General features: G+C 40.3%; 1 protein-coding gene across 1 annotated transcript in view; it reads left to right on the forward strand.

The window, feature by feature from the left end:
* The window catches only part of LOC122564784 (protein Niban 2), a 195210-nt gene that overhangs the window by 105301 nt on the left and 66196 nt on the right, over window positions 1–23713 (forward strand). Inside the window, exons 3-5 of the mRNA XM_043720003.2 lie at window positions 1170–1298; window positions 10893–10998; window positions 16894–17061. Coding sequence (XP_043575938.1) covers window positions 1170–1298; window positions 10893–10998; window positions 16894–17061 — 403 coding nt within the window. The remainder of the gene's footprint in view (window positions 1–1169; window positions 1299–10892; window positions 10999–16893; window positions 17062–23713) is intronic.

Below are 23713 nucleotides of genomic sequence, written 5' to 3' on the forward strand. Positions count from 1 at the left end.
GTGAGTCGAAAATAGCAAGCAAGCCTACAATTGCCACCAACAGTGAGAAGGAACTTTTACCTTACTTTGATGAAATGGGATGAAGTTGTGCTTGTACACTGAGCAAATTGAGTTTCTGATTTGTCGCTTACCTTAAGAATCCAATAATCTTAGTGACCTGCCATTCTTTGTACGCAGTGTTCGACACCTTTCACTGCCAAGATGATTTAAGTAGTTCAGTGCTGCCTTAAAGAAATTTCTTTTTCCAATGATAATATCAGAACACTTACTTTTAATAGCTTGCAACAATTGGATATTTTCAGACAAAATCATGTTGTGCGTCTTCAAATAATAATTTCCCTCCACTGTATGATGTTACATCTCCTTAACTGTCTGCCACCAAATAGCACTGAGCATGCGATCCACACCTAGCCAAACTGGTGATTTGTAACATTACTGAGCTATATAATGTGCCACTGAAATTGATATATTTGCAGAATACGTGCATATGTTTTGCTGCAAATCTTGTGCATGTGCACAGCTCTGAAATCCACAAGCACATTGAAATTCTGTGGTCTTTTTAGATGTCTTTCAGAGCAACTTTCCAGTGTGACTTTTGGAAGCTAACTGCTGGTTAGTATGAATGCTATTGGTCTTTACGTTAGCTTGTCATAGCCACGGGATCCAGAGATTTTTTAGTTTTGCTTCGGTACCGATTCTTCTATGTTGTAAATGCCCTTCCATTGTTCTTAACTTGCTTTCCACCAGCACCTCTGCAGAGCTGGAAGTAAAGTTTTCCAGTTCTAAATGTATTACAAATTAGTAGGAATATAAACTGTCAATTGGTAACTCCTGGTTTTCAGCAATGATATTCAAAATCTCCAATTCTAAGCTGCTCAAAGTTTTCAATCTGAAACATTGCTTTTTATCATAAGGCTGTATTTGAATTGTGTGCATACAATCCTGTCATGAAGGTAGTCAATATTATGTTTAAAAAAAAAGACCCTATTATTATAATATGTAATTTAATGATATGTCTGCCATATGTAATCTTGGTACATTCTATAAACTTATTGACAAGTTCTGTTTAAAGCCATTTCATTGAGTGGTTAAGCAATGAAGATAAAAGTAGTTTGTAGATGAATAATGAATATGACTAATTCATCTCTTTTACTTTTAATTTCCTGCAGGCCCCATTAAAGGATAGAGTTATCTTCTCTGGCAACCTTTACCAGTATATGGAAGTAAACAGGAAGTGGAAGAACAGATACTTCGTTGTACATGATGACTATGATGTGGCATTTTACGATGGCAAAATGGTATGTTTTTACTGTGTGTATGACCACCTGAAAATCAGTGTACCACAAGTAATAAAAAGATGATTGATTAATTTACTGCTCTTCAAAAAGCATTGTTCTGGATTTGGTGAACATTCCAAATACTGTGCCAATTTTGACAACTACAGAACAGCCTCGATTATCTGAACCTCAATTATCCAAATTTCAGATTATCCGAACAAGATCTCAAGGTCCCGTAAAAACACTATCCATTATCTGAACAATCTCTTATCCGAACTCTCTTAGCGAACAAAATACTCCCTGCCCATCTTGTTTGAATAATCAGGGTTGTTCTGTATACACTTTCAAACTGTATAGCTATGGTTGGTTTAGAAGGGTGAAAATTGATTACACTTTCATACCATATGGTGGATGTCTTTCATATTCTAACCAACCTGCTATACGTTGAACACAAACATCTAAGACTCCATATATTTGTGGGATAGTAAGTAATGGACAGACCAGTTTTAATTTGTGTTGCAGATGTTTCGTCCCCTGTCTAGGTGACATCCTCAGTGCTTGGGAGCCTCTTGTGAAGCGCTTCAGTGATGTTTCCTCCAGCATTTATAGTGATTTGTCTCTGCCGCTTCCGGTTGTCAGTTCCAGCTGTCCGCTGCAGTGGCCGGTATATTGGGTCCAGGTCAATGTGCTTATTGATTGGATCTGTGGATGAATGCCATACCTCTAGGAATTCCCTGGCTGTTCTCTGTTTGGCTTGTCCTATAATAGTAGTGTTGTCCCAGTCGAACTCATGTTGCTTGTCATCTGAGTGTGTGGCTACTAAGGATAGTTGATCATGTCGTTTTGTGGCTAGTTGGTGTTCATGGATGCGGATCGTTAGCTGTCTTCCTGTTTGTCCTATGTAGTGTTTTGTGTAGTCCTTGCATGGGATTTTGTACACTACGTTGGTTTTACTCATGCTGGGTAGCGGGTCCTTCGTCCTGGTGAGTTGTTGTCTGAGAGTGTTCCTGCACAAATGCAGAAAGAATCGAATCCATCCACCATGTGTCAGATACAGACCACCAGTCAACAACCCACAAGCCAGGGACACGTCCAGACAGAACGGATTCAGGATGATCCAGGTAATGATTACAGACGCACACAACAAACTACACAAATACAGACAAGACATTGCGCGCCAAAAATCGTTAATTTTCAAAACCACCAATAAGGAATGGACCCGGACCATAGAATAAGCCATCACCATAGTACAAAACAGGACCACACACCGCAAAAAAACAGCACTAAAAGAAAAAATGGCCAAACTAACACAACAGAGAGGACACACCACAACACACTCCTGGGTTAGAAACCTCTCCCACAGACAGCTCACAGACACTGAAAGAACAATACTGGCCAAGGGACTCCACTACAACCACAGGGACGCTAAGACAGCAGACTTCCTAGCAGCACTAGAATGCACACTCAAAAACAATGGACTGACAGAAGAGACACAACAAACAGTGAGACAAAATATCGTACCCCTGATAACAAGGAAAAGGCAAACACATAACCTCAACACCAAGGAGAGGAAAGCACTAAAAGCACTAAGAAACGATAAGAACATAATCATACTACCAGCAGACAAAGGCAGAATGACGGTCATCCTGGACAAAGCAGAGTACATCCAAAAAGCGCAGCCAGTACTTGCAGATGCCAACACCTACCAAAAGAGGGAATTTGACCCTACCCCACAGCTCACCAATAGGATAAACGACACACTGAGGAACCTACAAAAAAACGGACAGATAACCAGGTTTGACCTAAAGAGAATGAAACCTGAAAGCAACAACACTCCCAGATTCTATGGACTACCTAAAGTGCACAAACCAGACATCCCACTCAGACCCATAGTATCACTACCAGGGACACCATCACACAAACTGGCTAAAGAACTACAGCAGAAACTGAAACACCTGATCAGCGGATCCAGACACCCTATACAGTCAACACAGGAATTCTTGGACATCATCAGAAATATATGCATAAACAAGGAAGAAACTATGGTCTCATTCGATGTAACGGCACTGTTCACCCCTATCGACAAAACCCTAGCCAGAGAAACAATAGCCAACCTGTTGGACATACAGAACAGACAACAAGACTGGGAACCTATCAACAAAGACTGCATACTCAAACTACTGAACCTGTGCCTCACAACACACTTCACATTCAACAACCAAATATATGAACCAATCAACGGCACACCCATGGGCTCACCCATCTCCGGACTCATAGCAAAGCGGTAATGCAAAGGTTAGAACAAACAGTCTTACCGCAAATTCAACCCACACTCTGGGTCAGATATGTAGATGATACCTTTGTAATCATTAAAAACACAGAAATAGAGAACACACACTGGATCATCAACGCCACACTCTCAGGAATCCGATTCATTAGAGAGGAAGAAAAGGACAACCAACTCCCATTCCTAGATGTGATGGTACAGAGAATACCGAATGGAGAATTCACCACAAAGGTATACAGGAAAGCCACACACACAGACCAAGTCCTAAACTACGAAAGCAACCACCCCAACACACACAAAAGAAGTTGCATCAAGACACTATTCAAAAGGGCCACAACACACTGCAGTACACCAGAACTGCAAAAAGAGGAAGAAGAACACCTATACAATGTATTCGCCAAAAACGGATACCCGTGCAATTTCATCAACCGATGCCTAAGGGAAAGACAACAGAATGAGGACATGCCACAACCCAAAGGACTAGCCACACTACCATACATCAAAAACATTTCTGAACTGACAGCCAGATTACTACAACCACTAGGACTCATAACAGCACACAAACCAACAGCCACTCTCAGACGACAACTCACCAGGACGAAGGACCCGATACCAAACATGAGCAAAACCAATGTAGTGTACAAAATCCCATGCAAGGACTGCACAAAACACTACATAGGACAAATAGGAAGACAGCTAATGATCCGCATCCATGAACACCAACTAGCCACAAAACGACATGACCAGCTATCCATAGTAGCCACGCATTCAGATGACAAGCAACATGAGTTTGACTGGGACAACACTATTATTATAGGACAAGCCAAACAGAGAACAGCCAGGAGATTCCTAGAGGCATGGCACTCATCCACAGATTCAATCAATAAGCACATCGACCTGGACCCAATATACCAGCCACTGCAACGGACAGCTGGAACTGACAACCTGAAGCGGCAGATACAAATCATATAAATGCCAGAGGAAACATCACTGAAGCGCTTCACAAAAGGCTCCCAAGCACTGAGGATGTCACCTAGACAGGGGATGAAATGTCTGCAACTCAAATTCCCAGCTCGGTGAACAGAACCACAACAACGAGCACCCGAGCTACAAATCTTCTCCCAAACTTTGAAGACCAGTTTTAAAGAGACATTGATCAGTTCCTTGATCAGGGAACTGGATTTCAACACTGGCAACTGAGGGGACACCTATGTTGGACCAAAATTGATGGATTCAAGTATTTTCGGCTTGCGAAAAGTTTCTGGAGAACGCTCCACTTTTGGATAGCCAGGGCTACCTGTCGACAATAATGTCCCAATTCTCTCATTGTTGTGCCCGACGCAATGCTCTCACCCATATATAGAAATGTATGGTAACTGAAAACATTATCTCTCTATTAATAACAATCCATTTGGAAATATAAATAACTGTGCTTTGTAAATTCTGGCACTCAAAGGATCCATTCTAAATCTACAGTGAGGAGCTACAATGTATTTTAATAATAGCCATCTCAAATGGTATTCCCAGGAATGTGGCTGAAAAATAGCTGAATTTAAACATGTAATGGTGGTAACTAATAACCAATACTGGAATTATTTGCAGATTGTCATTAATCTGTATATATGTATAAGCCACTTGATTGGCTAATGATACAATGTATTTCAGGAGGTTTTGTTGTACATTCTCACCTCTGGGTTAGAAGGGCTAGGTTCAGGCCCCACCTGTCAGTGAGTTGTCGCAACCTGTTGCATGTATAAACCACTTAATGAGTCGCTTTCACTAGTATTAGTAACTGAACTCCATGATAAGAGGTTGGTCTTTCTAATTGTTCCTTATTATCAATAGTTTCTCAATAGGTTGTGCTCTCCTGCCTCATTTTACGCAGCAGATCTAGCACAGAACCATCTGTATCAGAGTCATAGTGATGTCCAGCATGGAAAAAGACCCTTCAGTCCAACTCATCCATGCAGACCAAATTAATCTAGTCCCTTTGCCAGCATTTGGTTCATATCCCTCTAAACCGCTCCCTATTCATACACACATCCAGATAGTCTTTTAAATTTGTTTTTGTACCAGCCTCCACCACATCCTATGGTAGCTCATTCCTACACGCTCCATCTTCTGTGTGGGAAAAGTTGCTCCCGAGATGTCTTTTAAATCTTTTCCCCCCTCATCTTAAATTTATGCCCTCTGGTTTTGGACTTTTTCTTATTCCCCTCCCCATACTCTGGGGAAAAGACCTTGTCTATTTACCCTATTCATGTCCCTCATGATCGTATAAGCCTCTATAAGGTCACCCTTCAGCCTCCGACTCTCCAGGGAAAACAGCCCCAGCCTGCTAGCCCCTCTCTATAGCTCAAATGTTCTTGTAAATCTTTTCAGAACCTTTTCAAGTTTCACAACATCCTTCCTATAGGAGGGAGACGAGAATTGCATGCAGTATTTCAATAGTGGCCTAACCAATGTCCTGTACAGCTGCAACATGACCTCCCAGCTCCAATAGTCAATGCACTAACCAGTGAAGGCAAACATAGCAAATACCATCTTCACTATTCTGTCTTCCTGGGACTCCAGTTTCAAGGAACTATTAACCTGCACTTCTTCATGGTCTCCTTGTTCAGTAACACTCCCAGAACCTTGTCCTGCCCTGATTTGCCTTTCCAAAATGCAGCACCCAACATTTAACTTCTATGGGAGTTGCATTGCACCTATAACAGATGAAGAGATAAAGTGCAGCATTTTTTTTTAAGAAGACACCAACAAACTATGAAAATAAAGCTGAAAGGTTTGACAGGCTCTGTTGCCAATCTATTTATTAATTTGAATTTGTTGCCATTTGCCAAATTCTAGTTCTGTTTAGTTTCTAATCAACCTGTTCAGAGATGTTATTACATACCTCTGGAGCAGGTGGAGCTTGAACACAGTTCTCCTGGCTCAAAGGATCACTACACTGCAAAAGTCCTTCCAGAGGTCTACCTCCATTATTCACCTGTTCATTTGTTCTCGTTGTTGAAATGTGACATTTTGGGCCATTTTGTAGATCCTTGAAGAGAGGGCTTAAGAAAAACATTGATATTGTAGCTAGCACTCAAGTCAGGTTGGGGTTAACAAGTAATTTCTTTATTAAAAATGGACAGATGTTATTGCCTATTCTTTGTGACATTGATTTTAACTTTAATTATTCTGCACAAGTCAAATATGTTTCAGTCTGAGGAATAAGCCACTTTATGTAACCTTTTGGGAGTGTCTATACTTGTGAAAAGTACTAAGTAAATCCAATAATTTCAGATGACTAAATGTCTTGGATAAACAGCTAAACTCCACCCATGGCAAATGAGTTTTTTTTAGCTTCAAATACTGATAAATACACATCATATGAGAGATCCTGAACCAAAGTTAAAAAGGTTCCTTAAATATGGGGTGAACAGGTGGCCTGAGAAATGATAAGTCATCATTCAAATCTCACATCAAGTCTTCCCAATGCACAAAATGTGCAGGTGACCAATAGACCTCGGCCTATTGAACTGATGTACACTCCATTCTGCAGCTTCTACTGTCAATGATTCCTTCTCCTTCGCAAAATTGACTTATGGGACTGTATGGTTTATTTCAGTTTCTGTCCCTGCAAGATAAACCCAAGCAAAAAGTTAAATGTTAATCCAAAAAAATTATCAAATGATTTAACAGCTACCACAGACCACAAGTGGCATTTTGATTGTATTTGTGACTGCTTTAACATTGGAGTAATGCAATCAAGAATTTCATTTCTGTGCACCCGTAATCTCCTCTTCAGTGTACTTGAATCTGCTGTGGTGGGATTTGAACTTGGGTGTAAGATTATTAATCCAGCCCTCTGGGTTACTCAACCAGGCACATGACCACAAGGCTAATTTTCCCCAAAACCATTTCATTGAAAATTGTGAAATTTCCTCTGTTCTCCTACTCCTTGCAGTAACCAGAACAATACTTTGATGCATTGTTCTCATCTCTCTTGCTCTGCAGTAGGAGTGGTGGAATTTTTTTTCCTCTCAGTTCAACAATATATTTTAATCGATTCACTTTTAACACACTGGATAGAATTTTCCATGATTGCTCAGAGCTTTCAGAAGGGTGGGCAGGGGAAAGTTTCATTGTGTAGGAAACACAAATTCAGTTTGGTATTGCTACTTTCCTGGCTTTTCATAATCATGCTTTACATTCATAAGCATATCATGAATATTTACTAGCACCCCACCCCACTGGAATTGCATTCATAGGTGTAGCGTTCTTCGCCATAAACCCATGTACATAAACCAAAGTAGACTTCTTCCTCCAAGCTCCAACTGCTCGATTGCTTGGCTTCCTCATAACCAAGCACTTGGTGTTAGGGCTGAAATCTTTCCACATTGATCACCTCATGAGAAGCCAGTCATATGCAGCCTGGTTTGTTCTTGAGCACTTGCACTTGTAGGATTGAAGCCTAATTGGACTAATGAGTCTACCTAAGCAAGGCTAGCACCAGCAAAACTGACTAGGGCAAGGAAGCAAGGCTGTACTCACAAGGGATCCCTACTCAAAAGGCAGTTTTGTGACACGTCCTCAGCTCTTCACCAAAGGCTTTCATGGGATATCAGATCTGTACATTCTCTTAGTTGACATGAAAGGCTACTGATCTGGTGGTGCATGAGTTGCTGAGTGTTATAGCTCCTTTTTATGTTTAGTGTGAAAACTGGCAGATGAGAGTGATAGTACTGTTTTAGTGCTTGCTCCATTGGTCACTGCAACAACATGTAGATATTGGTTGTAGATGTGAGACATCCAATGGAGACACCCCCTAGTGCCTAACCTCCAGTGACATCTCTCTGCATTCATAAACTTACAATGCAGACTCGTTTGTATAAAAGCGTGAAGCATCGAGTGGACAGCATGCAGACCATTTGTCATCTTGAGGTACCCTTAAGTAATATCCTGGCAGCCACCTCTGCCCATGCTGCCTTTTGCCAATCAGAATGGCCTCTTGTGGCTATCCATGGGGAAAAGCGCTTCCTTTCTTGCTGGGACAGCCTACGTGAAGCATTCTTTAAGGATGTGACACAACCCTTTTATGGTCCCCTCCATCTCCAGAGATGAGTGGAGAGGCTGAGCTGAGTTGAGTGCTCCTAGATTGTATGAAGTGAAGTCCTATCCAGATGCCTTTGTAAATATGGCACCCAGATGTCTGAAACCTTCAGGTCTCAGAGGGCTGCAGAACTTTCTGCTTGTCTATAATATTTGGCATTCTACAGAGGTACACAAGGGCTTTTGCCCGAAACAACAATGATTTTCCAGCTCCTCGGATGCTGCCTGACCTGCTGTGCTTTTCCATACCCCACACTCAACAGATATGTACTGAGCTGCAGAGAATATAATTGCATAGGAAAACAACCCACTACCTAAACGTTCCTGCTTTTCCACCCACCGCCACACTCAGTCTCCAAAGTAAAATTCTGCCCACTTTGTTCCAGCTCCTGAACCTTTCTTTCGCTGTTGTTTCTTTAACTGTTTTTTTCTAAAGCTGTTTCCGTCTCGATTTATATTTTGTGCCCCTTAATTGCCTTACCCTAAGGGTATCCATCCAGGCAATTCTTGGTTTGTTTGATGTGCAGTTTGCAGTATGTTGAAACCCTTTACCTCCTCTGTTATGAGAGTTGATTGTCTTTCCCCCTTCCCTCCCATACTCTCTCTCTTTCTGTCACTGTATTTTTTTGAAGTCGATACCTAATTAGCTTGCTGAAGAGGCTTCAAGCCAGGCAGTGTATCCCACACACATTAATATTTGAAAATCATCCAAATGCAAGTAGATTTTACATTCTAACTACCTTTTAACCATTCTTGTCAATCTTTCACTCACTGCTGATTGGTGTTTATTAATGATACTAGACAAACGTTTGAATTTTGTACCTTTTGCTGACCAAGGAGATGAGAACCCAACACAACTCTATCTGCCAGTTGGTCAATTCTATCCTAGGATAAAAAATGACTATGATAGACCTCTCATTCTTGCTGGGAGTCTTGCAATATCCACTTTGGTTTGATGGATGTATTTGCATAAATGTGAAGTGGAACTTCAATCATTTGATTAAATAACATTTGAAATTAAAGACTATTTGATGGAGTCAGTTTCTTGATTCATGGCCTTTGACACTTATGGCATGTTCAACTTTTTAACAAAAGAAATATTTTATGTTCAGTGGTTTTCTTGCAAAATTGAATATGGACATTTCTATAATTTAATTGTTGAAAAGTAACTATATAGAACGGATCCATCTGAAAAGTAAGAAAAACTATTTCATGCAACGTAATCTATTTTGTTTATGAGCATTCCTCCCTCTGTTTTGGATGAGGTGTTAGAATAGAAACATTGTTTACGCATGTTAGACATCCTTGCTTTCCCCTTGTCTACGATATGGATTAATGGGCAATCAATTTTATCTTGCTTTTGAGATGAATTCCAAATACACTGACTCTGCTTGTGTTTCAAGACTAGAATGCCAGTATATCGTTGACATGCTCATGACATCATTGTCTCATGGCATTTGACCAGAGTAATAATGGACACATAGTCCATCATGTCTGGGATCACTTGAAGCATGGCATGATGTTAGAAGAAACACTGCTCAGTTGTAATCCAGTGCTTTAGACCTGATAGAACCATACTGTTATCAAAAATGTGTCTGCAGATGTTATGTTGTACCCTCTGTACTAATCACTAGATTGGCAAAGACAAGGGATGATTGGTAGCAGTGAATTACCTAGACTTTTGCCCTGTACCACATACTGATAGAGGTGGCAATTTCCACAAATTACCAAGAATGGCCATTTGGGAAAACACTACGCTTGCCAAGGTAACAAAGTTCAAATTGGAAGAACTAGTAAATGAGGAACAAATATGAAAAGAACAGAGTTGCTTTGACTTTAATGGATGGGTAGGTGGGGCAACATGGTCAAAGAAGTGGGATGTTGGAGAGATGAAGTGCTGCATTTAATTTGTCCTTTGGTTGGGCTACCCTGATTTTAAGACATAATGATTAAATTGGCTAAAGCCTTTTATATCTACTCAGATTTTATTTGTTGCTGGTGGGAGTTCACAGCAGAGCTTTTCGTGGTTTCATGACAACTTAATAGAGCTCCGTGGAAAAGCTAAATGAGAAAGCAATAGTTTCTTATTAGTTTGTTCCTTCAAGGTCAACCTTGTTTTGTAAATCACCTACTGAGTTTTTAATTGTTGGTTTTAAAGAATTAAGACTACTCTGTACTTAAAATAAATGACATAGTTGGTTATTAATATTGTCAATCTCCTCTCTATGCAGGCCTATGACAGAGGAGCAAGTCCGAAGGGAGTAATTAATTGCGCAGGCTACAAGGTGCTGAAGTCGATGGATCGGTATCTGGAATTGATTAACAACAGTATGCCAGGTAAACCCCACAAAGGTGTAAATACTAGGCAGGGAAAGAGGAGCACACAAATGAGGGTGAAAGAGGAAATTGGCCCAGGTTTGGTAATTAGCTGCACATCCTGAGATAGGTGTTGGCCAAAGTTGATCTTTACTGCTTGATGGGTGGGCTGGGTTGGCAGCATCCAATAAGTGCTGAATTATGCTGGTCCAACTACTGCAGCGTGATTCTTAACGATACTTAGTGCGAAATACTGAAATGAAATGGTGAGGAGGATAATAGACTTGATAAACCAGCTAGCCTTTTCCTGACCATCAATTTTGGATAAATGACTATTATTTTATTTGAATGAAAATTGACAATCAATGATATGTTTGTCAAAATTTTTGACTGTTGAATTTTGTTAAAGTCTTTTGACACATCTTTCAAATGGGTAGAAATGTAAAGCAAAGAGCATTATTAAAATTTGGCATTATAATTGAACACTTTGCTTTTTGCACATTGTTGCTGTTAGTATCCTGTAGAAACTGATAACTTTTGCAAAGAGTGATTACCTTAAAGGAATTGTCTGACATGATTTTCAAGTCTCAAAACTTCTACTGTAACAAATGAACTAAGAGCAACACTGACTAAATGCAATTAGAAGACAACTTTTGAAATTAAAGGAAAGCTATTCCCCAGGTGACTTTTTAATACAACCAAAATCCTCCCATTACAGACCATTCACCACTCACTATTCATAGAATTGTGGTTTTTACTGGAACCACTTCAACACTTCCACTGCTTGCAATGTTACTCCTCTCCTCAATTTACCACATTGCAGTAATAGTGACTGTAAAAAAAACTCAGTTGGCAAAGAAGTACAAAACTGACAAAAGACAAAAGCTTTTCCCTGAAATGTTGATTTTTCAGCTCCTCGGATGCTGCCTGACCTACTGTGCTTTTCCAGCACCACTCTAAACTTGACTCTGATCTCCAGCATCTGCAGTCCTCACTTTTGCCCAAAAGACAATAAGGCTTAATCAGGTCATTAATTGACTTCCTTCACCTCCATTTTGTTGATGTCCCTGTCTGTGTTCCTCGTACATAAAGGAGGAAATTGGACAAGTGACAACTTGATGTGCCAAAGTAAGAATGAATCTTCAGTATTGTGTTCTCATTTTTCAGGCCTTTTCCTTTTGTTATTGATTTTGCTTTCACCACCCCCACTTCATCTGTTTCTCTCCTTCCTCCCTACCACATAAACATGATATTTTTGATCAGATAATTCATCCAGACACACCCTCCAATATTATTTGAGGTGCTTTCAGATCCTCCCCTTTTTTTCAGCCAGACTCCATTTTTCTGTTTTAAGGTAAGCAGTTTTTGTATGCAATTATTCACCTGTTCTTCAACATTTCTGATCTCTTAACAATAGTGATCTTCACACTTTAGCCCAATTAGATTTGACCCAAATTGTAAGCAATAACCTGTTCTTGAGGCAGATGCAAGCAAACTTAATGCTGTGTGCTCTACGCTGACACTTCTCTTTCCAGTGCCAAACTTTATAAATTATAAATAATTTAGGTAACCGTTGACCTGGTGCCAATCTGAAAGATTGCCAAGCCCATTGCTCCTTTATGTTCATGTATGCTGACATTAGACAGAATGTGTTTTGTTGCAGGTTTAATTCTGCGCAGTAGCTACATTTTAAAATTGCATTAATGTTAATGGAGTGGTTTCAGAAATTGAAAAGGATTAAAGGAGATGCACTGTAATTAATGTCTAAGTAACATGTTCGTTCTTCTATTTTAAAACTGAAAACTGGCAATAAACAATATTTTCTGCTTTCAGTTGTAGTCTGTTTCCTGATCAAATGAGATTTATACATTAATGCCTCATTTAACTGCACTTCTGTGGAAATTGGAACTCTTCAGTCCAGGCTGAACTAAAAGGGAAGCCTAAATCCTGAAATTCTCCTCTTTCTCATTGTTACTTTTGAGGTCTTTTTCCCCATTTGCTGTCAAAACAAGGCCACAATTTGACTGATTTGTGCCCCAATCCAGGAAATGGCTCAATTTTTCAAGCATTGTACCCTTGGCCTTCAGATTGCTTCAAACAGCTACGTTCAAAGGCTTCATGATCCTTTGATAACGGTTTAACTGCTTTGTCTTGGAGGATGTTGTGTCTATTAGGGACAAAAGGAAACTATTGGGGCTAAAGAACGATAAGTCCGCTGGACTCGATAGGATGTTGGAAAACATTTTCAGAAGGCATTTAGAGTCGGAGTCCTAGAGAGATACAGCACAGAAACAAACCCTTCGGTCCAATCCATCCATGCCGACCAGATATCCTGATCTAATTGAGTCCCGTTTGCCAGCATTTGGCCCATATCCCTCTCAATCCTTCCTATTCAGATACCCATCCAGAAGCCTTTTAAATGCTGTAATTATATCAGCCTCCACCACCATCTCTGACAGCTCATTCCATGCATGCATCACCCTCTGTTGAAAACGTTGCCCCTTGGGTCCTCTTTAAATCTTTCCCCTCTCTCGCTAAACCTATGCCCTCTAGTTTTGTACTTCCTCACCCTGGCGAAAAGAACTTGGCTATTTACCCTGTCTGTGCTCCTCATTATTTTATAAACCTCTATATGGTCACCCCTCAGCCTCTGACACTCCAGGTAAAATTGCCCTAGCCTATTCAACCCCTCCCTATAGCTCAAAACCCCCAACCCTGGCAACATCCATATAACTCTTTTCTGAAACCTTTCAAGTTTGGCAGCATCCTTCCTATAACAGGGAGACCAGAATTGAATGTAATATTCCAAAAGTGGCCTAGCCAATGTTCTGTACAGCCGCAACATGACCTCCTATAGTCAAAGCACTGACCAATAAAGCCAAGTATACTAAATGCCTTATTCAGTATCCTGGCTACCCATGACTCCACATTCAAGGAACTATGAACCTGCACTCCAAAGTCTCCCCAGAACCTTACCACTAAGTGTCTAAGTCCTGCTCTGATTTGCCTTTCCAAAATGCAGCACCTCACATTTATCTAAATTAAACTCCATCTGCCATTCTTTGGCCCATTGGCCCACCTGATCAAGGTCCCTTTGTACTCTGAGGTAATCATCTTCACTGTCCACTACATCTCCAACTTTGGTGTCATCTGCAAACCTACTAACTATACCTCCAATGTTCACATCCAAATCATTTATATAAATGACAAAAAGCAGTGGACCCAGCACTGATCTTTGGACACACCACTGGTCACAGGCTCCAGTCTGAAAAGCATCCCTCCTCCATTACCCTCTGCTTCCTATCTTCAAGGTAGTTCTATTTCCAAATAGTTAGTTCTCCTTGTATGTCATTTAACCTTGTTGGCTAGTCTACCATGCAGAGCCTTGTAAAGATATAGACCACGTCCAAAGTTCTGCCATCATCAGTCTTCTTTGTTACTTCAAGAAACTCAATTAGTGAGACATGATTTCCCACACTCAAAGCAATGATGACTATCCCTAATCAGTCCTTGCCTTTCCAAATACATGTAAATTTTTCACCTGCAACTATGGCTACAGTACATTTGCTTCTTTCCTCTGTGTCATTATAAAGAGTGATATACACAAATTTAAGAAGTGGTCAAAAACTTGTCAGAATATAATGTGCACATTAGCAGGAAGAATAGAGGAGCCGAATGTGAATAAACCTACACTGTATTCTCTCCAAGGCCAACATATCTTTCCTAAGGTGTAGTGCCCAGATCTGCGCTCAGTACCCAAGTGGGGTCTGACCAGAGTTTTATCAGCTGCAGCATAACTTGAGTATTCTTGTACTCCAGTTCTCTAGATATAAATGTGGGCGGCACGGTGGCACAGTGGTTAGCACTGCTGCTTCACAGCGTCAGAGACCCGGGTTCAATACCCTCCTCAGACGACTGACTGTGTGAAGTTTGCACGTTCCCCCCGTGTCTGCGTGGGTTTCCTCCGGGTGCTCCGGTTTCCTCCCACAGTCCATAGATGTGCAGGTCAAGTGAATTGGCCATGCTAAATTGCCTGTAGTGTTAGGTAAGGGGTAAATGTAGGGGTATGGGTGGGTTGCGCTTCGGCGGGGCGGTGTGGACTTGTTGGGCCGAAGAGCCTGTTTCCACACTGTAAGTAATCTAATCTAATCTAATCATAAAGGTCAGCATTGCATTTGCTTTTTTGATCATATTTTGCACTTTGTGACATTTTAATGACTTATGCACCTAAACTCTAAGTCTCTTTGAACATCCACTGTATTTAACTTCATATCCTCTAGAAGGTACCCTGATCTATCCTTTCGTTCGCTTTTTTGGCACATCTTTCAAAGAAACTGTTTTTCTAGTTTTTAAAAAATAAAAAGTGTATGTTGTAGAACATCAAAGTTGAAGGGAGTAGAAGCTGGTTTAAAAGCTTGGAGATTGTCAAGGGAAGACGATTGAAGAAACGACCAGAAATTGCTAGTGGGACTCTGCAGGCCTGCCCGCATGTGTGGAGAAAGAAAGTTAATTTTTCGAGTCCAATATGACTTTTTTCCAGAATACTTGAATTTGCAATATTTAGCTTGATAAAGATCGAAGGAAATTGGGAGACTGTGTTTATTCTTTTTGAAGTTCTTAGTACTGTGATTTGGCTCTTCCTCATGTTAGAGGAGAAAGAATGAGAAATCACTTGTGGGATTGTCAAGGAAAGTGAGGCTAATGAAGAAGTGGGATGAGGAGTGAAGTAACCTTGGAGAGGAAATTGAGAAATCCTATTCTACGACTATCAAACCTTCAAAAGCCACCTCAATATAATGAATTTATGTGTAAAGGATGTTTGAATATTGGATTATTTACTGTGTCTGTTCTTTTGGATTGCAGCTCATCCTCTTAAATAAACTGTGTCCCTCCCACCTCTTCTCTTAAACCTGAAATACTTGGTTTGTTTGTCACTGGGGGGCTATTGTCTTATTGCACACATTTAAGCTCATGTTGACGCCTTTGTCAATGAACCCAGGTGAACTGCTAGCAAGGCTGCTTGCTTTTCAAAGTCATTTGTAAGGATGGAAAGCCATAAAGATACAGGGCCCTGCAGTTAAAATAGGCAGCTCAACATTTTCCTCTTTTGTTACTGAGATTTCAGGATTGCCGCAGTTTTTAATTGTCAATGTAAAATTGTCAATGTAAAATTGTCAATTGAGGTTGTTCAATAGTTATTTTTCAGCCTGTCAAATGTAATTTTTGACCTCCAATTGTTCATACTTGTTGCTCATTGGAGCTGAGGCTTTGAAGCAGATGTGCTCTTTTCTGATCTCTTGCAACAGCACTTAAGACAAATATCCTCAGTGTCTAATAGAAGAATGAAACTGGAAAAGATCATTTGACTAATTTGCTCTGGTTTTGGTGAGCACTTTTCTATCTCGAGGTAGCTAAATGTTACAGTTCCTCAAGTCAGATTTCTGCTTTCTGGAGTGATGCGGGTCAGACAAATGATTTTGGTGAAGTTTTGGACAACAGAATAGAACCACAGCATGCAGTGTATTGTAGTGGTAGCTGCATTATGTTTGTATTCAATTTTCATACAGCTGCAAAGTTGGATGAAGCTCAGCTTTGAATTTGTCAATAATATTGCAAAGTAAAGATTTGTACCTATAATTGCGCATATAATTTTCAACTCTGTCCTTGCCATTTGGGAAGTTCAGTTGAAGCAAAGATGCTTTTTTTAACAAAATGAAAAGAAATGACAATAAGTTAATTCCCTAGTTTCCCTCTGCATCCTGTGGTCATTTTAGAGCTAGGTTGCTTAACTATCTTTACTTACTATCTTTGTGCTGAATATAGTGTGATGACCCAAGAGGAGGGATATGAAGGTAATGCAGTGAAGAGAAAGGATCTCATGCCAAATAAATAGCGCAATGTTTCCTTTTTCTCTAGGAATCAAAGGAAAAGCCAGCAACTCTCCATTTCTGAAGTGGCCAACTGAGTATCGCACCATCTTATGGCACCCATATGAGCAGCATTACTACTTCTGTGTTATATCAGAGAAAGAACAGCAGAAGTGGCATGCTGTGTTTCAGGACTGTGTTCGCCACCTTAACAATGGTAAGTTGTCTCTCCACTTCATTTCTGTTTGCAATCGTTGTTTTCTCTGGTCTCTTAATGGTAAGGTATTGATGACATGTGACTTTTTATTAAGTGGAACTTGTTCAAAGATCAAGCTTTTTCAAGTGAAGCTCATGAGATATTGACAAATCATGCAAATCTGGTCTGGTTATTTCCAGTGCAGGACCATGTGTACTGGCCCAATATACTTTTGGGAGTGGTTGTCCATGCAAACACCTAGTGATAGTCATAAGAACATACGAAACAGGAGCAGGTGTAGGTGATCTGGCCTCTGCTACCCCATTCAGTAAGATCATGGCTGATCTTTTCTGAGTGGACTCCGCTCCACTTACCCACGCTGTCGCCGTAACCCATAATTCCTTTACTGTTCAAAAATCAAGCTTAAAAACATTCAATGAGGTAGCCTCAACTGCTTCACAGGGCAGGGAATTCCACAGATTCACAACCCTTTGGGTGAAGAAGTTCCTCCTCAACTCAATCCTAAATCTGCTACCCCTTATTTTGAGGCTGTGCCTCTTAGTTCTAGTCTTACTCGCCAGTGGAAATAACCTCCCTGTTTATAACTTACCTATTCCGTTCATAATTTCTTATGTTTCTATAAGATCCCCCCCCCCCCACCCCCATTCTTCAAAATGCTAATCAATATAGTACCAGTCTACCCAATGTCTCCTCATAAGTCAACCTTCTCAACCCTGGAATCAACATAGTGAACCTCCTCTGCAGGCCCTCCAGTGTCAGTACACCTTTTCTGAAGTAAAGAGACCAAAACTGGGCATAGTACTACAGGTGTGTCCTCACCAGCACCCTTTTTACAGCTGTAACATAACCTCCCTGTTTCTAAACTCCATCCAGCTAGCAATGAAGGACAGTATTCCATTTACCTTCACTATCTGCTGCACCTGCAAACCAACTTTTTGTGATTCATGGACAGGTCCTTCTGCACAGCAGCATGCTGCAATTTTTCACCGTTTAAATCATGGTCCATTTTGCTGTTATTCCAACCAAATTGCATGACCTCACATTTGCCAACACAGTACTCCATCTGCCAGACCCTTGCCCACGCCTTTGGACTTTAATAATCTCTTTAGTTTAATATTGTGCCATGTCATGGGTGTGCGATCTGTGTAATCAGGAGATTCAAATTAGTTTGCCTATCACGTTAACCCTTGTTTGTGTTTCAAATGTTTTGCCTGTTTATAGTTTAATCATAAAATTTGGGAATGTAAGTGAACTGGATAGATTTCTGCTGCCCATGCAGAGGATTGACAGCAATATGTCAATGCGATCTTGACTTCAAGCTATAAATTTGAAAGAGTTGAAGTTAGTTTATGCACTTTTCTGTAACGATCACAAGACAATGAATGAGGTGGTAAAGAAGGCTTATGTAATGCTTGTCACCATCGGGCAAGGCATTGAGTATAAGAGGTGGCATGTTGCAGCTGTGTAAAACTTTAATTAGGCCACATTTGGAGTATTATGTGCAGTTCTGGTCATGACACTATTGGAAGGATGTAGATACTTTGAAGAGAGTGCAAAAGAGGTTTACCTAGCTGTTGCCTGGATTGGAATATATTAGCTGTAAGGAGAGGTTAGATAAGGTTGGATTGTTTTTGTTAGAGCATCAGAGGCTGAGGGGTGTCCTGAAAGAAGTGTATAAAATGGAGAGGGTGGATAGACAGTGTCTTTTTGGAGTGTAAATGTTAAATATTAGGGGGCATAGATTTAAGGTGAGAGGGGAGAAATTTAGAAGATGTGCAAGGCAAATTTTATTTTGAGGGTGGTAGGTGCCTGGGACATGCTACCGGGGAGGTGATAGGACCAGATGTGGTAGCAAGATTTAAGAGGCATTTCGAGAAATACATGAACAGGCAGAGAATAGAGGGATGTGAACCATGTGCAGGCAGATAGGATTAGTTTAGACTGACATTGTAGTCAGTACAGACATGGTGGGCTGAATGATCTGTTCCTGTACTGTACTGTTATATGTTTATGTTCTATCTGCAGATGCATCTGTTTGAATTTGTAAAATGAGTTTTTAGCGGAGCTTTAAACTGTAGCTGAATTGTTACTGTCTTCAATCAAAATATAATCAGTCTGTCCCTTTAATGTTGAACCTTGTCAACGTGGCATGATCAGACACTTTTTTTTTTTAAACAATGGTTCTTTGAAATTTTTAGCTGATGTTTCTTTTGTTTTGCAGCACAAATGAGTGTCCTTAATCAAAATAGCACTCTGTAAAAGAACAAGAATAATAGTTTTGTTCTTGCAATATATACTCATTGGAGCCTGGTCTGTATAGCATGCAGCATTTTACTTATAATCAATATCTATCACTGGGATAGGAGGAAATTATATTCTCTAGTTGTAGCAGATGCAGGTCATGAAATGGGAAAAAAAAAACCCATGTTTAAAGTGCACTAAACCAGTGACTTGTTGCATTGCTTGTTCTGTAGCATATGAAAGTTAGGAGCCCCATGCTGCTGGAGGAACCTTTTTCTGGAAGCCATGGTGAAGACAGGGTGTTTTGTATCTAAATCAATTGTATTATACTGGTCGTTAGAAGTAGCTTTTAATTAAATGACAAAAATACAGGAATCATTGATACACTCCCTTTCATTGCTCAAAACTCCGAACTATCTGACAGTCTGTAATCTTATGGGCAGCACAGTGGCTCAGCCTGCCTCACAGTGCCAGAGACCTGGGTTCAATTCCACTTTCGCATGACTATCTGTGTGGAGTGTGCATGTTCTCCCCAATTCTGCATGGATTTCCACAGGGTGCTCTAGTTTCCTCCCACAGTCCAAAGATGTGCAGGTTAGTTGGATTGGTCACATTTTTTAAAAAAAATGCCCCTTGTCCATGGGCGTAAAAGATAGATGGGGTAGCCATGGTTTTAAAAAAAACCCACTGCGGGGTCAGGGAACAGGATGCAGGGGTTGGTCTGGATGGGATGTTCATTGGAGGGTCTGTGTGGACTTGGGTTGAATAGCCTGTTTCTGCACTGTAGGGATTCTGTAATTCTCTGATCTTGGCTCATGTAGAAAAGATATTGGTTTTTGGGGAACGGGAGAGTTTTGACTGTTTGACTTCTGGTGTCACCATCAAGCACATGGCACGTATAGAATAAAATTCGTGTGGCAAATTAATTTCTGCTCCCCTTATGCATTCTATATACCTACTTGAGCAAGCATTGCACCATTAAGCTTTGAATACCACAAAATGGGCATCACGACTGATCTTATTCCCATATGACATTGTCAAGTTACTGCTGATGATGACTTTTTAAGATTTGTTTGCTGTGGCTCTGGTAAAATTGCTCCACTTAATTTTAAAGGTCATTATGACAAGGCAAACTTGGCTCCCATGAATTTAGACTGCATTTAAACCCGAGCTAAAAGTATAATTGTTCGCTTGCCACACCCATGAGACATTTGTGATTAAACGATGGTCAAGTATTATGATCAGTAGCAAAGTGATGGCACTGACTTCTGAAGAAAGCTGGCAAAAAGAGTCTGTTAGGGTCATTAGTGAGGATTTCACCTTTCTGGGTTGTTTCGTTCTGGCTCTAGTAACAACTATCCAGGCTTAGGAACCGATCATACTGTTGCGAAATAGTTTTATGGCTTTTTATTTTGAAAGGATTGTATTCACTGTTTATAACTTTACAGAAAGATTGGGATATACACGAGATTAAGGGAGAATTTTAATGTTTTTAAGAAAATTATTTTCAAATTCTTTGGCATTCTTAAATCGAAATAATGCAATTCCTTTTTCATGGTCACTGAGGCCAGCTGGAGATAGAACTTGGAGATGCGTCAAGCTATTAAAATACCACTTAATTAACAAGCAATAAATTTATCAAGGATTTTCTGCTGCTTATACATTGGTACTGAAAGCGGTCATTTACCTCTCAACTTGTTTGGTGTTTACTTGGCACTTGGTAGGCAAGCTAGATTCCACAGGCCTGTTTATTTAGAAGTAGGATAACTGGATATCACATGCAGAAAGCAGTGCACTGAACATATCTTCAGTTTGCATGTTTTGTTGAAATTGACCAGTTGCTCTGTGATGGGCTACTTTGATCAGATGCAAGATCATTTGCAGACAGACTAAACAAAATGTCCCCAGTGTATGGGTTTTACCTCATTCATATGTGAACAAACTAAAATCCATGACTGTCTTTATTTCTAGTTTGATTTTAAGTTAACAGAATTTTAGAAGGCAGAGAATTAGGAAACAATTTGATGCAAAGAGGTGCGCCAACATTTTCCTTCTGTTTCTGTGAAGTAAATTTACATTTTTTTGGAGTTGCATTGCATATTCTGAAACTGTAATGGAAACCTGTAAGAGAATATGACTAGTTCGAGAGAATAAACACATCCTGCCCATCTCTGGGAAGGTTTGCTCAGCACAGCACTCTTCTGTTGGAGTGGATTTGTTTTGTGAAATTCCTGCACCACCCCCATCCCTGGGAGTGAGGTCTTTCAGCAGGTCTCCTTTTCTGCATTGTTCTCATCACTAAACACATTTCCTGAGTTTTTGTTTTGTTTTTCACTCAAAATTCCTTGCACCAATCCAGCATTACCCAGACAACTTTTGACTCAAATGACTCCTGTTAAGAATTTGAATGCTAATTGTGGTTGACTTGCCTTGTCTGCAGCTGGTAGCTCTATTGCACCCATGGAAATTTTCCTGCTGGTGTAAAATATTATACTGGTAAGAATGCTCTGTGTCTACATATTAGTTTAGGAACAGAAGAGTAAACCTTTTATCTCCCAAAGTCTCTTCTGTCAGTCAGTGACTGACTTCAACTGAACTCCCTGTATACTTGTCTGTGCCCTATGTCTCTTAATATCTTATGGTTAGCAAGAGTCTATTAATCTTAGAGTCATAGAGATGTACAGTATTAAAACAGACCCTTCTGTCCAACTCGTCCATGCTGACCAGATATCCTGAATTAACCTAGTCCCATTTGACAGCATTTGACCTATATCCCTCTAAATTTTTCCTATTCATGCACCCATCCAGATGCCTTTTAAAATGTGGTAATTCTACCAAACGTCATCACGTCCACTGGCAGCTCTTTCCATATGGTAAAAACAATGACTGCAGATGCTGGAAACCAGATTCTGGATTAGTGGTGCTGGAAGAGCACAGCAGTTCAGGCAGTATCCAAGGAGCAGCGAAATCGATGTTTCGGGCAAAAGCCCTTCATCAGCTCTTTCCATATACTCACCATCCTTTGCGTGAAAAAGTTGCCCCTTAGGTCCTTTTTTAAGTCATTCCCCTCTCACTTTCAACCTATGCTCTCTAGTTTTGAAGTCCCGCACTCAAAGGAGAAGACTCTGGCTATTCACCTCCATGCCCTTCATGATTTTATAAACCTCTATAAGGTTATCTTACCTCTAGCCCCAGTCTATTCAGCCTCTTCCTATAGCTCAAATCCTCCAACCCTGGCAATGTCATTAAGTTTTTTCTGAACCCTTTCACAGCATCCCTCCTATGGCAAGGAGACCAGAATTACATGCAGTATTCCAAAGTGGCCTAACCAATGTCCTGTATAGCTGCAACATGACCTCCAAACCCCTATACTCAATGCACTGACCAGTAAAGACAAGCATACCAAATGCCACCCTCACTGTCTTGGGTGTAATATTAACAATTGGCCTGACATCAATTGCTGTTTGTGGAACAGCATTCTGAATTTCTACCTGTTTTTGTGTGTATAAATGTTCTCTAATATGTCTCCTGGAAGGTTTGATTCTAATTTTTGTCATTATGCTCCTTAGCCGTGGAAGCCTTAGAAGAAGCATTCTCTAATATTTGTGTTGTTAATTGTGACATCTTAAACTTGGATTGATTGACACCAAATCGTTTATGTTGCAAAGTATGCCAGCCTGGTTTGTGTAATCCCTCATTTTAACCTTAAAGTCAGGGTATCATTCTGTAAACTGTGCTGTACTTGCCGTGAAGCTTTCCTGAGGTACAGTGCCCAGAACTAAACACAGTAAAACAACTGTGGTCCGACCGGATTTTCTGTCTCTGTAGTATCATTTCCACTGTTTTATGTTTTTGCTCTCCAGATGTAAACAACCTTTACTGCGTTTGTTTATGATATTTGATTTTCATGTCCATGGACCCCTAAGTCTCTCTTGGACCTCCATTGTTTCTAGCTATTTGTCATTTAGAAAAACATCTCTGGCCCAATCGATTACAGCTCAAACTGGATTACCCCTTAACTGTTGACACTGAAATCCCATTTATAGAGTCAATTATAGAGAGATATAGCACGGAAACAAACCTTTCGGTCCAACTCCTTCATGCTAATCAGATATCCTAAATTGATCTCGTTCCATTTGCCAGCCTTTGGCTCATACCCCCTCAGCTTTTCCTATTCGTATACCCATCCAAATGTCTTTTAAATGTTGTAATTATACCAATCTCCACTATTCCAGCTCATTCCATTGACTCGCCACCCTCTGCATGAAAAACTTTGCCCCTTAGGTCCCTTTTAAATCTTTCCCCTCTCGCCTTCAACCTATGCCATCGAGTTTTGGATTCCCCCATTCAGGGGAAAAGACCTTGGCTATTCACCCTATCCATGGCCCTCCTCATTTTATAACCTTGAAGT

This window comes from Chiloscyllium plagiosum, unplaced genomic scaffold (assembly GCF_037043375.1).
Source record: "Chiloscyllium plagiosum isolate Xiang-an unplaced genomic scaffold, Cpla_swu_hap1 HiC_scaffold_21, whole genome shotgun sequence".
NCBI classification, from domain to species: domain Eukaryota; kingdom Metazoa; phylum Chordata; class Chondrichthyes; order Orectolobiformes; family Hemiscylliidae; genus Chiloscyllium; species Chiloscyllium plagiosum.